The sequence below is a fragment of the Antennarius striatus genome, chromosome 11 (assembly GCF_040054535.1).
Source record: "Antennarius striatus isolate MH-2024 chromosome 11, ASM4005453v1, whole genome shotgun sequence".
In the NCBI taxonomy this organism is placed as follows: domain Eukaryota; kingdom Metazoa; phylum Chordata; class Actinopteri; order Lophiiformes; family Antennariidae; genus Antennarius; species Antennarius striatus.
Genome location: NC_090786.1, coordinates 16,126,615 through 16,142,377, shown reverse-complemented (window position 1 = coordinate 16,142,377; position 15,763 = coordinate 16,126,615). Strand labels below are relative to the sequence as shown.

Genomic DNA, 15,763 nt, shown 5'->3' with positions numbered 1-15,763 from the left:
TTCTTCTATCATTTTGTTATTGAGCCAACAGACTGTAGCTGTTGTCTCCAGGGTACTAATCCAGTAGTTGGTGCTGCTGTTTGCATTGCCTGTGGCATTACAATAAAAAATGAATCTGTGTCTACCTTTTTTCATATGGTAAACTCATCTGAAACACATTATACTCATCCTGTTATTTCATCTGTACTGTAGTGCTTTGCCTCTCCCTGTTACAGGCAGGAAGCTTTGCTTGCTATTCCGCCAATGCTCGCACAGAATCAAATGCTTGTCATTCAGACGGACAGTTACACACGATCAGTTTGGGTGTTGTTTTGTCAGGGAAAATGGTTGAGCAGGGAGGAGGCAGCAGAGCTGAGATTGGCATCAGAGCGGATCATCGACGTACCTCTAGCTAAGCTTTCAGCCTGTTCTGCAACAGCTTTCAACAACACAGGGTCTGGGGAGAACTCTAGGGAAGCCCCAGCCTGGACAAGAAACTAAAGAAGTGGGAGAGAGGCAGATGTGAGAGGAGATGTATGTGGGAGTTGAGGAGGATGCTGGTCCTCTCTCCTTTTCAGGAGGTTAAACAACACATTTGTAGTAGTTTTTTTGTTTTCAGCCTGAGGCAGCATCGCTTTACTTACAGTGTGTTTGACAGTCTTTAAATCCGGGTATTTGCACCTGAATTGGGAGAACTCCTCTTTGCTAAAATTAAGGCCGTGAAACACGCTTACCTATTGGAGCTTTTTAAAAGTTCTGGTGCTGCTGTTGCCTGGGTTACCCTCTGCACACTGAAAATGTCATTTTTCCAACAGAGAATTGAAGGTTATCCATCTCATTGTTTCCTAACAGGATTCAGTACAACACTGCTGACATGTTCTGAGTGAAATGGGCTAATGCTTTGTCATCCTCTACACATTTCCTTCCATTCAGGTGTTTCTGAACAGCAGAATGTACATTACTGACAGATTTGAGTCCAACCAGTCAAATGAGCTTTCTGTCAAATGTAAAAAGCTCTGTTGCCTCACAGCAAAGAGGTTCTGGGTTTGACCCCCTTCTGTGCAGGGTTTGTATGTTCCCCCTGTGTCTGAGTGGGTTCTCTCCAGGTTCTCCATCTTGTCTAATGCATTGGGCGTGTCAGAGTAGGTTGAGCTCAGCAGCTGGCTACCCAGTTTTCCAGATTCTGATGGAGTGCATCTGGTGATGCAAAATGTGAGGGAGGAGCATTAATATTCCAAAACGACTGTCATATGTAGTCTGTCATGAATATTGAGCTGTTGTTTGTCTTTGTGATACCATGGAGATTTGAGGATCACCCAGATTGTGAGAAGGAAAGAAGTCATCAAAAGTGATGCAAACTGTTCTTGGTGACTAAGATGTCTCTGGCAGAAGTTGTTTCACAATGAAAGCCTTGAAGAGTTTTTTGATGGAAGTCGTGCATTAACGATGTCTTACATACAGTTGCATGAAATCAAACAAGGATGTAATATAGTGGGTTAGCGCAGTCAGACCTTGAGGTGGGGAAGTGTGCTTGTGTACTGGTCACAAGTGAGGGGATGTACCCTGCTATGGTTAGAGGTATCGGATAATCCTATTCCCTCAACCCACAGAAACAAGTCAAAACCTTTTTGATCCTTTTCTTCAACCATGAATCCATCATCAATCATTCTGATGATGATTGACGACTGATTTGTGATGCTGTATTGTAATGTGCACAATGCAACCAGTGCAATGTGTGTCTCTGAATGGTAGAGAAGCTGTCGTGTACAGTAGTCATAAATGGGTAGTGCGTGTGTGTACTGCTGACAAAATGTTTGGGTTTGCGTGACATGTTGCCATACTTCCTATGAACAGAAACTCAGAGATGAACCATCTAAACAGCCCTTCTATCTTCAGCTTCACCAGAGAAAAATAACTGACCCATGAATATTTGATTGACATCGGCTTGAGTTACAGTCCAGTCTGAACCTAAAGTCAAAACTTAGCTCCAGTGTTGTGAGGTCAGTCTCTGAAGAGGGTCCTTGGTGGGACGGGGGGCCTCTGTTGATGGTTGGTTGTGCTACAGCAGCAGGTGATTCTTGTAAGGCTTACTGTTGTCTGCTTCCAACTGGAGCCACAAAGATTTGAAACTGTTTAGGAAGCTGTGCAACCCTATTTTGCATCTAATGTTAGTATTTACGAGCAGATGATACTGATTGAAGATGTGTCCCTTTCTGTTCCAGTATTGTGATCTGTAATTTCACAGTTGCTAAGAATGAACTGCAGAGATTCATGCATAGATGACCAAACTAAGGATGTTATGTGAACGATGTTGCCGTTGTTCTCATCCAGGGACACGTTCTGCTCTAGGCTACTAACTTGTGTCTTTGTCCCACAGAAAAACACCTCATATTTTGGTTGATTTACATAAAATCTGTAACACAGTGACTGCAGGAAACTATGTATTCAGTCGACATGACAGCTTGACAGTTTCTGTGTTTCGTTGTTTGCTAAGACTGTTAGAGGGAAATACATCTGATATGCAAATTCATGCTTCACTTTGAGCTTTTTGTGCCATTGTTGCTGTCATCTCTTTAGTGCTTTATGATAATCTCATAAAAATGTTATCATAATAGACACCCCCCACTGTTTACACACACTGAGACCTGCAGACATGCAGAGTCACACAATCTGTCCGATTTCTCTCGCAGAGCCCCTCGTCTCCTCCGATGCTGATGATGTTGACTCTGTCTGTCTCAGATGTGCATGTTCTTCTGCCCCCTCACTTCTACGCTTCTACTCTTTGTACTGCCTCTTTGTGTTTTTTTCCTTCTTTACAGGACCCTATGCCCTATCTTTTTAAAGCTAGTAGGAACAGTAAATAAGTGTGAGGACGTAAGCAAAACAACTGTTGACATTTCAAAAGACCGGCCAGTGTTTCAGCAACATCACCACGTTATGATGATGTTTTTTTTGGGTAACATCGGAGAAATTTGAGATATTTCTGTGATGGATGGCTTAATTTATTGCACAAATCAACCTTCATCCCATCTTTCCCTTCTTCCCGTCTCTGCTCCTTTCTTTGTCTGTATCAGGGCTGTTGTACTCCCAGAGACACCTGGGGATGAAGCTGCTTTGTTGCTCTAGTCCATTATGAATGAAGTCAGTTTTCAGCCCAGCCATTCATCTCTGCTGCAGCCGGAGACAGCAAGCTGTCAAACCCTCTCTCTGCACACAGCGCCATCAAGACCCTGTTTTGCTTATGTTTGTGTGCGCATCCCACATGAGCAGTGGATAAATGGCAGAGGGGTTATTTTGCGTCGCATGTCGATGTCTGTGTTTCTTAGGTGATAAATGGTGGAGGCAGACGCTGACTGTGCAGCTCTCATGCCTTCTGGCAGGTTTATAATGGTTTGCAGGAGGAACACAGCCACACGTTGGTATCGACACACAAACACGCAAATGCCCTTGAGCCTGGAGAGGGCATGACGACCTAGTAAGCATGTGATGTGTCCATTTTGTCCTTTACATCTCTTCATCTCACCTGAAAAGGTTGTATCCAGGAGTATCCTGCAGTCTTTGTTCATCTGTCTGTCTCAAGGGAACGTCCAGGAAACCCCTTGTAATGGATCAATTCTTGTTAGAGAGGAGAGACTTTCATTGGTCGGCGGTCATTCACCACGATTCTCCCTGCACATACAGCCACTGGGTAGCTGGGTGTGCTTAATGTGTAGGCAATTTCATTTAACTCTTATCTCCATCGCTTCATCTCCCCTCTTGCTGGCCAGTGATTGCCTCCAGCCTCCCAACTTTCTCCTCCTTCAGCCCTTCCACCTCCCCTACCCCCTGTCTCCCCCTGGGCTGACTGCTTTTCTCCTAATGGTGAGGGAGATGCAGAGAGGGCAAGTGTGCAAGAAAGACGGAGAAGAACAAGATGAAGGAGTGGGGAGAATGTCCACATCAGAGCATGATTCACATAAAGAAAGTGCTGATCTGAGCTAAATGGTGCAGAGTCACTAGAACTTCAAGTTTTGTCTGCTGACTAGATTAGAGAAAGGAAGGAAAAGAGACAGCAGACTCTACACATCTTCCTCTAAGCACTCAACATGCAATATATAACTGATCTGTGCATTTGAACACAAGAAGATATGTTGTGAGTAAAAACCGTGTTTCGTTCTATTTACCTCCGTCTGTGCTGGTTAACACAATTAACTGGGAACAAATAGCATTTGTCACTAATTAAATGTCTCTCCTAGTCCCGTTAAAAATCAAGTCTAGGCTCTTGTAGACATTTGCCTTTTTGCTTTTATGAAAAATTCTCCATCTGGATTCACTGACGCATCACGGTGTGTTCAATTGATTCAACATGCTATTTTTAGACGCATAAATCCATTGACCCTTGAAAGTAGATATGAAGCTCTTCATAGTCTCACTCCCCCCTTTGTATTTAAAGATATGCCATGTTTATTTGTTAGACTTTCACTTTGCAGAGACGCAAAGCAGATTTGACCACAGTACACAGAATATGGCTCCCTGGCTCTATGACTCTGTGGACGATTATTTTCAATCTGAAATCCTCGAGACCAATAAGTTTTTGTGTAGACGGTGCTGAATACACACAAGTCTGATGCCCACCCACAGGCGTATTCTTATTTGCAGGCCTGCTTAACTTACCATCTGTGACATCTAAGATTAGCCATTAGCCAATCTGAGCTACACAATATCTTGTATTAGGAGACATGTGAGTCGTCTAACTGCTTGCTGATGAGCCGTTTTCAGTAATTAAAGCTGCTACGATCGCGACAGTTCAGAAGCGGAATCTGCAGAGGTGTCAAATATTTGGGCTCATGTAAACACTCAAGTATTTTGTCTCAGGTCAGGTGGCACTCAGGTGTCAAAAGCAGTACCTTGAACACATGCGAAGCACGATGGATAAAGAATTAGTGTTGCTGAGAAGAAGGCGACCCCTACAGAGTTATCATTTGACATGTCTGATGGGTGGAGATTGGTCCCAGAGCAGAAACAGGCTCATAACTACCACTGCACCACAGCTCAATCAGTAAATCAATATGTGGCAGCCAGTGGCCACTTATTTTCTCGCTGTGACAAGAAGTATGAAGCACAGTTGTGTCTGTCAAGGCACTGAAAGTATCACGTGATGTGGATCCAAGAATGACACCAATGCCACTCACTCTGTTCCGAATTTACCCCCCACAGCTCTGTGTCGCGGTGACCCGACACTGAATGGGTGACACAACCTGTGCTACCAGCTTAAAAATATCTATCTTCAATGCTCAACATCAACACTGACCATGTAGACACTATGACCTGATTACAACTTTATTGATATATTGTCTCATTTCACCACAAACCTTTATGACCATGTTTTTGTATGTTACAAGAGTCGGGACCTAACTGGCTGTTGGGAGGATCAAAGATTCTACTTTATATTACATGAAAGTGAAATTACTATAAACAAACTCAGAGGAAATGAAACTACGACTTTATGATGATGTTTTTTTTAATATCAGTGGACATTTGGTTCCACATCAAATAACTATTCTTAATGCAAAAATGCTTTTTTTTCTGTTGTTTTATCTCTTTTTATGTGTCAGGATGAAGAGGGTTTGGTTAAGAAAAAGAAACTATCCAGATATCTCACAAATGAGAGTCTCTGCTGTCATGCTGTCCTGCTTTCTCCTGTGTTTGTCTTTTCATTTTTCTCATCTCTTATTTTTTCATTTGTCTCAATGAAGTGGAATTGAAAGATGAATATTAAAGAGTGTTGAAGTCGCCTCTTCTTCCTTTCGTCTGTACTCTTCACATGTTTGCTGGTGCGTCTATACAAAACTTAAATCTTTTTTAATCATTTATGCAAAATATATTTCCTTTTGATGGTACTGCTCTTTTAAAATCGTAATACATGTTGCTGCAATACATAATGTTATACACTGTATGAAGCAGTGGAGTTGCTTCATACAGCAGACATGTCTCCCGAGGTGTTTGTTTGCTGATCGTCTTCTGTTATCAAACCAAAAGCATTGTCAGTGGGGACTTAACCAGCTGGCACCTATTTGTGTCAAGAGAATAGTGTTGTTTTTCAGAGTTTATATGTTCTATATGATCCCGCTTGGCAGCAAGAGAAAGCAGCTGTTGTCCTCTGTGGCAATCTAATAAGCAGAAATAGACGGACCCTCTTGTCCTGCGGCTGCAGGCCTCTTGGTGCAGAGGTCCTGACTTCTGTCTTCTGTCTTCTATTCTTGGAAGAACCATTTCCAGTTTTTTAGACAACATTAATACCTGCAGAAATTGCTCCTAAATCATAATTGTGTGTTTTTATGCAGTGGTAGGTTCCTTATTGTTTGAATGTTAATATTTAATGTACAGTAATTAGCTATGTCATCATACGAAGTGTCAGTAGATCCTTGTGAGTCCTTTACATTAAATTATCACACAACTAAAATAATCTGAGCATGTGAAAGTCAACATACTAACTTTTTACTGTACTGATTAGACCGTGGCACTTTTTTGCTATTTACAGACTAAAATATGTAAACACAGCATTCAGGTTTGGTGAAAGTGGAATTCTTTTTTCAGGAGCAGCACTGTTTGAGAACAGGATATGTATTAATTCATAAATCAATATTAAACAGTACTTATCCCCCGACAACCCCCAAAACATCATCATCATCATCATACATCAAGTACATTAGAACGTTGATTCCTTTTGCGAGATTAGAGCAGCGTGTGTTGTTTTGAATATATGCTATGGAGAAAATGCAAAACATTAGAATCACATTAGAGACGGGACTTGGTGAAGTGTCAGTTGATGTTACGGCCTTTTTAAAAAAAAAACCTTAGACTGACAGTTATGTCACAACCAGCAAAGAGTTCATTCACCCAAACAACCTTATCAGGTACAAACTTTGGTTTGCAATGTGCCCCACCTCTTTTCTAGAGACAACAAATGACACTATCAATAGACTTTAATGTTATATATTAGTAGCGTGTGCGTGCGTGTGTGTGTGTGTGTGTGTGTGTGTGTGTGTGTGTGTGTGTGTGTGTGTATTTCACAGTTAATAAAGGAGAAGAGTTTTCTGTCACAGCCGTGTCTTTTGTTAAAGTGGAATTCTGTCTCTCTTAAATGGGGTGCAGCTTTGACATTTGGGCCTTGTTGAGTTATTGCAGCTCTGATGTATGATTCTGTAATTGTGTTTGCTGCAGCTTGAATTTACTGTCAGAGTGAAAGGGAGTCGGTGTGGTGGTGGGGCTGATAGTTAGCTTCAGTAAATATCGGATATCATGTCAAAAAAATCTGCAAATGATGTATCTCCACTGGTGGACTATTGGCAATGCATGGTCACTATTATTTGTCTTTTGAGAGTCTTGAATGCAGACCCCTCCTACGAGGTGCATGCCTGACTGGACGTAGATAAGGAAGAAGCAGTAATCCTGCTGCAGCATGCTATTATCTTAGTACCAAGGTCCACCGCCTTTATGAATGCTGAAGACAGGAGATGAATGTCCTAAAGAAACAATTTGTTTTGAGAAGTGGAGTGTGTGTTTCATTACATGTCCACTGCAATCATGTCATAATCTGATTCTGCTTGTTTTCAGTTGTATGAATGATAAAGAAGAGAATAATTGGCTATCAGGACACCAATGTGGTGTAGGTTAGCACTCATCCATGAAATTCAGCAAAATGAGAAATGAAATTCAAACTAGAACCAAAGCAGTCAGAGACTGCAACATCCCGCGACTTACCCTGACCTACTTCCAGGGTAGATCTTTTGACCATAGCTCAAAGCTAGTGCATAGGTAGATCACAGCTCTAGCTTTGATCTATGGTCTTACACTGGCCTTCTCCCTTGTCTTTCTATCTTATCCAATTCCTGAGTGTACAAGTCCAATTTTGACCTTGACCTATTTTTCTCAAGGTCATCATCTCATTTTCATCCCCTTTTGCCGCCCAGGTAATCTGCTTTTTGTTTCATCTTTCTGTCTGCAACGGTTGTGAAGATATTTGGTGGACATGCTAACGGACAAACAAACGAACACTGACAATTACAATACATCACTGGTTTGAAGCGGGATGTAACTAGTCTACGATATACCGTATTGGCCCGAATATAAGACGATTCTGATTATAAGACGATCCCCTCTTTTTCAAGGCTCAAGTTTGAAAAAAGACTTTCTGAACACCAAATTAAATTTTTATAGAGAAAATAATTACAGTACACCTGAAACAAATGATTATAACAATATATTCGAGAAAAACTGTAGTGCAATAAAATAATGCAAACTGGTTTAAACTTGAGAGTAGCCGAGATCTGTCATGTCAGAACATTACTCCTCGCAAACATCCACTGCCTCGCTGTGCTCAGTGTCACTGTCCTTACTCCCATTCTCTGGCTCCGCTGGCTCCTCCTATAGTACGTCATCCTCACTGCCGTCCAGAGCATTTGATATGCAACATTTGATTGCATCGTAACTTCTCAGCTGCCGGTTAACCTGGCCGATCTTCGACCCACTTTTCTCCAGATGGTCGCCACGTTTCTCCATTTTCTGTTATCTTTTCTTTTCTTCTCTTTTCTTTTCTTTCTTACCGCTATTTTTATTTTTCTTCTTCATGACAGGGGTTCGCTTTGGCCTGGGGGAGTTAGTTCAGCATTCGCTGAGGACATGAAGGTAGTTGGTGTGAGAGAAGAGGATGCAGAAGACGGGTTTAGATGGAGGCAACTTTATTCGCTGTGGTGACCCCTGAAGGGAAAAGCCAAAAGGAGAAGAAGAGCTTAAGTTATAATTCTGTATAAAATTGAGTGCAGCCACACAAACCACATGCCCCCCACAGCAGATAATTACACATTTGTTAGATGAACCACACAATGATCACCTTCTGGATTACAGTCATCTGAGAGAAGCTGAAACATGTGAAGATGAACTCGTGACTGTTCCTTGTCCAAAAACTAAAACAGACTTATTATCTTATTATCTGTCCTTTCTTGTCAAATGAAATTTACTGCGGCTGAAAGTTGTTAAAGGGAAGTTAATTGTGTGTGTAATAACATGTAGAGAAGACAGATATGGCACAGACATCCATCTATAGCTGTGACGGTGGAGAAGACACAGCAGATGTGCCTTCAGAGAATTACTGTAATGACAGAGCCTCTCATGCCAGCCTTTTTTTGAAGACTGTTTCAGTGATTACTATTGATTAATTAATGTACAGCTTACATTTACTGGCAGCATGACGGCTTAGTGGTCCACTGTGCCACAGCTGAAATCCTCCAGCGACGCGACTCTCGCTGTGTCATCCACAGGACCTAAAGCACGCAGGTGTGTTGTGTGACTATGCTCTGACTGTTAAAGGATTCAGGGAAATCTGCATACCGCATTCCTGCAGATCTACATCAGGAGATTAATGTTGTCACATGTCTATTGGCTAACTATGAAGATACCGGTCACCTGAGACTGCCACCCATCTCAGAAGTAGCTCAGCACAATACCCCCCAAGGGAGAGGTGGTCTGACGACTTTAGATTATAGTTGATGTTGATGGTGTCCATAAATCACTTGTTAGAGAAATCCATCTAGGTAATCCCTGTCCTGCTGTTGGTGGACGTCACAGTACCCCAGTGACTAGCAGAGCCCTGTGTCTAGTAGGGTGACTAGCCTACATGGTGGATGGTAATGTGAGTTACATCTAGAAGCTCGGTGAACAAGGAGCTTGTATCTTTGTAATAGTATTATTTTGTTGTAAGAAATTGATAAATGTTTTTGAAATGCAATTTTTTTTTACCAAGGACACTGAACCATGGTCCTTCTGATCAGCACACAATGCTCCATCTCAAAGCCAGTGCTACCAGTGTCACTGGAACCAAACATGGAAACATACTCAGGTTTTCGTCCAAACTATAGTGTGCTAATTTGTGAAATCTGAAAATGCATGAGACATTTCTCCTTTGTGCTAAACTAAGCCAACTAAGCTGTAGCTTTGTATCTAATGCAAGCAAGAATCCTTTCACTGCCTCTCAGGTATTACTCAAAATGTTCACTTATTCATTTACATTATTCTCTGAATCGCAATATGTGATGATTGTTCAGCTGTCTGCGGACACAGGTACTCAACATGAGGTGAAGGTTTCTGGAAGCATTGCTATGACAATGCACACATTTGGTCAGCCAGTAAAGGCTTTCATACTCATCGCTTCTGAAATGCTCCAGTGATGGACATTGGATTTTAAATTACGATCCTTCATACCTTTCTGGTGGTTAACACTGATCACAGAATGCTGCAGCAGGTTGGTGGAGTGTTTAAACACTGAACATCTTGTATGATAATCGTCCCTGTGAACAGCCCCCAACCTCCCCTTCAGTGTTTGCGATTGAAGTGTACCCCACTTTATCCACATCCTATCTGCTGACAGTGCTGGGGGGAAGGGAATATTGTGCAATGTATCTACCAACTCTGCCGTTACAGTCCACCATGACCCTCACATACACACACACACACACACACACACACACACGTGCACACACATTCCTTCTCCCCCCCTCAAACACTTCAATGCTCCCAAAACAGAAACTGAATGTATTTCATGCTTCTCCTCTTTAATGTGATAATTGTGGGATTGATGCTGCGTACTGAATCAATAACACGCTGCTCATCCTGCTCTAGGTGGAGCGGCTTTAGCTCAGCTCACATCTGATTTGTGCTTACAATAGCAGACATCATGACTCGTCCTCGCTATCCTACGCTGGACATTTGACATGATAGTTCCTTCATGTTTCAAACAGCTCTGAACACACAGTTTGTTCCATTTGTGACAAAAAGGAACTACCCTCGCCCGTATGGGGAATACAAACTGATATGGCTTTCATGCCTCATTATTTTAAGCCTCTTTCGGGTCATATTAAACACTCCAGCCAGAGGAGTTTGAAAATAGTGCTTCACTGTGTTCCCTTTGGGGTATGATTATCCCATTTGATCTCAGAGAGTAGAATGATGCTTGACTTTTTTTTTTCCTGTTTATATCTCTGCTGCAGCAGGAGGTATCATCTGCTCCTTTCACCCATCAGACTGTCAGGAGAGCACATGGCCTACAGTCAGCAGCCCACTCCACACTCTTCACCCTGCCTCCCACTTCCCTGTCTCCACAGGTTAGTGTGTGTTTGCTATCAGGTGATAGTAACAGAGTGACTTCCAGAGCAAAGTCGTTATAAAGTCAACTTTCTGTGAGGCTCATTGGTCAGCATCTTCAGCACCATCAGTGGATAGAAGTGTTTTTATTTCCATGTGTAAAACAAAAAGAGTATTTGATGAAGTCAAAATTTGGAGGAAGTCATCAAAGCATTCCTGAAGAAAATAAAAAATACGCTTACTCTAAGCGGTGAAATTATCATAGTGAAAACTGTGGTTGCCTCCCAGTCCAATAATTTTCCAGCAATGCTGTCTGTTAGTGTATTTACCATGTTCTGTCAAGCAGCCTGCAATGTCATTCAGAAAGCCTGGCCAGAACATGATTATGTCAGCAAGATTTCAGATTGTTATGGCTATCTGGATATTACCCATTTGGATTTTAGCAATCAGCATCAGCATTGAAAAGCTACCACCCATCTGCATTTCAATAGTAAGTAATTTTATTCCTACGCAATCTATAAAAGTTGCATTAATAAAACTGTTGTTTGGAGTCTGGCTCTAGATGTAATTTGGATTGATTGTCACTATTAAAACTCTTGTCATCCGAATCCCATTAATCCTTTGCCACTTCTCCTCGTTGTCATCAGGGAGGAAGTTGTTTATATTATTTTCAGTTTGCTGGTGATTACCATGCAAGGATTATTTTGGGGGAGTCCTTTGAAGCCACATCTCCACCGGGTGTCATTACCTTGATTCAGTGTTGTTGACATGACGCTCCCATATGATTTGCCAGTTCCCCTTCAAATCTTAATAGAGCCTGCAAATCAAGACTTTGACAAATGTGTATTTGAATAATAAAGACCAGCAAGCTTTGCAAATGCAATGTGGCGTGAAATGGTGGGGAACCAGCTGTTTCGAGGACATGAAGCTTCAACACATCACTTCATTTTGTCATTTCTCCACAAGGATGTTGTGTGTGTGTGGGTGTGTAGCCCAACTTCAATAGTTATGTGTGCATTCAAAATAAATATAGCAATTAGTGATTAGTGCACAAGGCTTGTTTTAATTTTTCTTCTTTCTGGACCAGTGGCCTGCATGAAAATGAAAGTTGCATAAGTAATCATAATATTCTTAATTGACTTGCAAAGGTTTATTGGAGTTTCCCCTGTCTAGTGCACAATGGGCTTTCAGATTTGGAAATATTTTAACTATTTTAACTGTAATAGACGAGCCTGTGTTATTGCATTTGACTCTCTTACTGGGCCTTAATGGCGAGTCTACGCCTTCCTCAGCTATGGTTAAAAAAAAAAAAAAGATCAACTAATGCCATGTCTCTGTGGGTCGTCATGTTGTACAGCTACCTAGAACACACAGGACTTTACAGGACCACTTGCATTTTTGGAAATTTTGAAAACCAGTTTTATTTTATGCATTTATTTTAGTCTAATTCATTATTTTCCCCCACATTTCAATGACATGATTCCAGTTATTCAACGTAATATGACTGTCTCAAAGCAGCAGTGAAAAACAGCTTGTTATGGTTGTAGTTATACATTGACTGTACTGTCTGCTTGACTTGGTGTGATCATGTGAATTCAGTTGCATTTAACACTGAAACTGACTCAAGCTGACAAATTAATGTCCGTCCAGTAGAATATGATGACCAGACCTCTTGATACTGCTACGTTCCCCACATTCCTTTTCCAACATTGTTTTGTCAAACACCTGGTATTCTTTGAGTTATGTCCACCTGGAATCCAATAAAGCAGATACATTATGTTAAAAAGATCAGCTGAAAGTTAAGTGTGTGTATTTTTCACCAGGAACAGTGTGTGAACCAGCATCGAGCTTGAACAGGATAAAAATTTTATGATGAGAATTGGATTTTTGTTCCTTGAGTGCTCCTGATCCTTCTCCTGTGGATAGCAATGCATTAGCTCACTTGATCATCCGTTTGTGCACACTAGTGTGTGCGTGTGTGTCTGTTTGTGTGCGTGTGGATTGTGTGTGTGTGTGTGTGCGTGTGTGCGTGTGAAAGTGCGCTTGTACTATTATTTGCATGGCATTTACAGTATGTTCTGTTTGTGTTTGTTTTGGTGCATCTGTATTTTTATATCATTGAGCTGTATGAAATGGACATCAGATCGGGGTTTATACAGGGTGAAAATGAGCAGAGCTGTTCCTCGTACTGTGCTGCAGCTAGCCTCTCTGTGATTGGTTATTAGAAAAGAGTAACTGTATACATTACTTGCCGCTGGGAAGCAACCATCAATGGGATTTCTTTCTGTAGGTTGAGCCAGACGTCGTCCACCCATCGCCCCTCTTCCTCTGACTTAGTCTCCAGAGGAGAAGCTGTTTGTTCAAAGCACACAAGACAAAGGATATGTAGGCGGTTCAGTAGGGAGTGTTTGCCTTGTCTGGGCTTGTTGTCTGCTAAGTAGGGCTCAAGATGGTATTGCCATAACCGCTGTAGGAAAAAGGATAAATCGGCAAAACAGTTGAACTTTATACAAGATCCAGAAGACAGAAAATCAGGTCATATAAACTTGCAGCATTATAAACATCATCGTAAACCACAGCTACAACACCGTCTACCAGTTGTGTGTAGCAGTGCTCTCAGTCAACACTCCTTTTATCTCCTTAATCATTCTATTGACATCTCTCACTCCTGCATTGCTGCACCAGAGGCACTTGTTTCCTGCTCGGCGAAGCCAACCCCCCCCCCCCGTTGGTGCTTGGCATCAGTCAGTTTAACTACAGCTTCCCACGAGGCCTGATGGGTCACGGCTGCAGACACATAGTCTCTGTCTCAGCAGCGCTATTCATGCGTGGACCTCTTGAACCATCTGCGACTCACCGTCCTGCAGATGGGAGCCATGGCAATTTGGGGAGATGTCACACTGATACACAAAGAGAGAGATATAAAAGAGGAAGACAACTTGTTGTTGGTTTCTCATTGTGAAATTGTACCCAAGGATAGATCACAAGGGTAAATTGCAGACCACGTAAGATTATTGATCGGAGATAAGAAAGTAATAACACATTGTCAAATCTCTGGCAGGTGGCTGAAGTCAAGAGCAGAATGAGCTGTTTTATGCTGAGAGCTCAATGTGCAGGCTTGTATCAGTGTAGTTTGACATTGTGAAATGGTCACTTACTGGAAACAAGGGCCATTCTTGTCTCCAGGAGGCAGGTGTGTTATGAACATAGCCATGAAAATAGATTTGTCCCTCTATTTAAATGACACATTGAACTGCTTTCTTCGTCCTCTTCCCCTTAAACAGTTTGGTCACAAGCCCAAGTCCCATCTAAATGTTTACAGAGCACATCTCTCTTTCTGTGCACAGTTATTTTCTTCCTCTCCTTGTATGGCAGCAATACAGCAAGGTTTTGGACCATACTAGTTTATACCGTTTACTCTTAGCCTCCACTCTGTGTGAGCTGCAGCTACAAGCCTGAAGCTTATCGCCCAGACAGTCGAGGTCAGAGAGCAACACTTGAGCATTTCGAATCCCAACCTTTTTCAGTTGTATAGTGCCACCGAGATTGGAAGAAATACAATGTAGAAAAGTTAGAAAGACTTTCCTGAAGTTGTGCATGGGCTCAGTGGTTCACGTATCCGCTCTGAACAAATGAACAATCAATCGTTCTTTATAGAAACAGATACCATCTTGGTTTGTTCTGGTTTTCCATCGTCTAGACCAGAGGTTTTCAAAATGCGAGGCACACCTCCCCACAGCAGCACTGGAGAGGCAGAGAGAATGAAAGATAACATGGGGGAATTACTGTGATTTCAATCAAAAACAATTCTACTTTCTTTGTAACATGTCTTAACTCACAGAGGTGATATTTTTTGGATACTGTGTGACTTGCACTTCCCAAAGATGTTAATATTTCAATTGTGGCTAAAGCTTGATAAATATGTGTTGAGATTGTAAAAAAGATGCATCGAAGTTATCAGGTGACAGCTTTCAGTGGAACTATCTAACTTTGATGGTGCCAATTTACTGTAAATCGAGAGAAGCCTGCGAGCTAGTTCAGGCAGTAAGCTTGATCTGCATTGTTGTATATGCTTGCAATCATGTAAATTTCCCATTTTGGGAAGTTCACATGATTAAATACAGTATATCTATCTCACACACGACATGCCTCATTTTCTTCAATCATGATCACACAAACCTCTCTCAATTTAAGTATATTCAGGCTGCAACACTTTGCCTTTGCTCCTGTCAATGTTGCTGCACTTTAAAACCCACTTCCACACCAGCATCCACCTGTAGGATCCCATCAAGGAGGTTCAGGAACTTTTCTAATCAGTAACATTCTGCCTTCATGTAAATACACTTGCAGAAAGTGATGAGGTCTGAGCAAAGATCCCAAACTCAAACACTGTTTTGATGCTTTAATAGTAGACATTAGCAATTAGAGATACAATTGCTTACTGCTTACCTTCCACAGTGATGAACTGCTGACATGTCCAGGCTGTACCTTGCCTGTTGTTCAGTGTCAGCTGGGATAAGCTCGACCCCCACTGTGATGCTGCAATGGTTGAATGATCACATAAAGTAGATCAATGTTTCCAGCCCCTGAAGATGGCGCAACATGCTGTTTTCCATTGTTTCCCAGCAACTCAGCAAACCAATGGCAGCCAAGATGAACAGAGCTA

The 15,763-nt window shown here is 41.8% G+C and overlaps 1 protein-coding gene across 2 annotated transcripts in view; it reads left to right on the top strand.

Moving 5' to 3' along the window:
• The window catches only part of mcu (mitochondrial calcium uniporter), a 58,033-nt gene that overhangs the window by 18,412 nt on the left and 23,858 nt on the right, over window positions 1–15,763 (top strand). The window contains exon 2 of one of the 2 annotated variants that reach the window (XM_068326832.1): window positions 11,007–11,117. In XM_068326832.1, coding sequence (XP_068182933.1) covers window positions 11,007–11,117 — 111 coding nt within the window. Of the gene's footprint in view, window positions 1–11,003; window positions 11,118–15,763 lie in introns of both variants that reach the window. The other variant, XM_068326831.1, reaches the window with a different exon arrangement.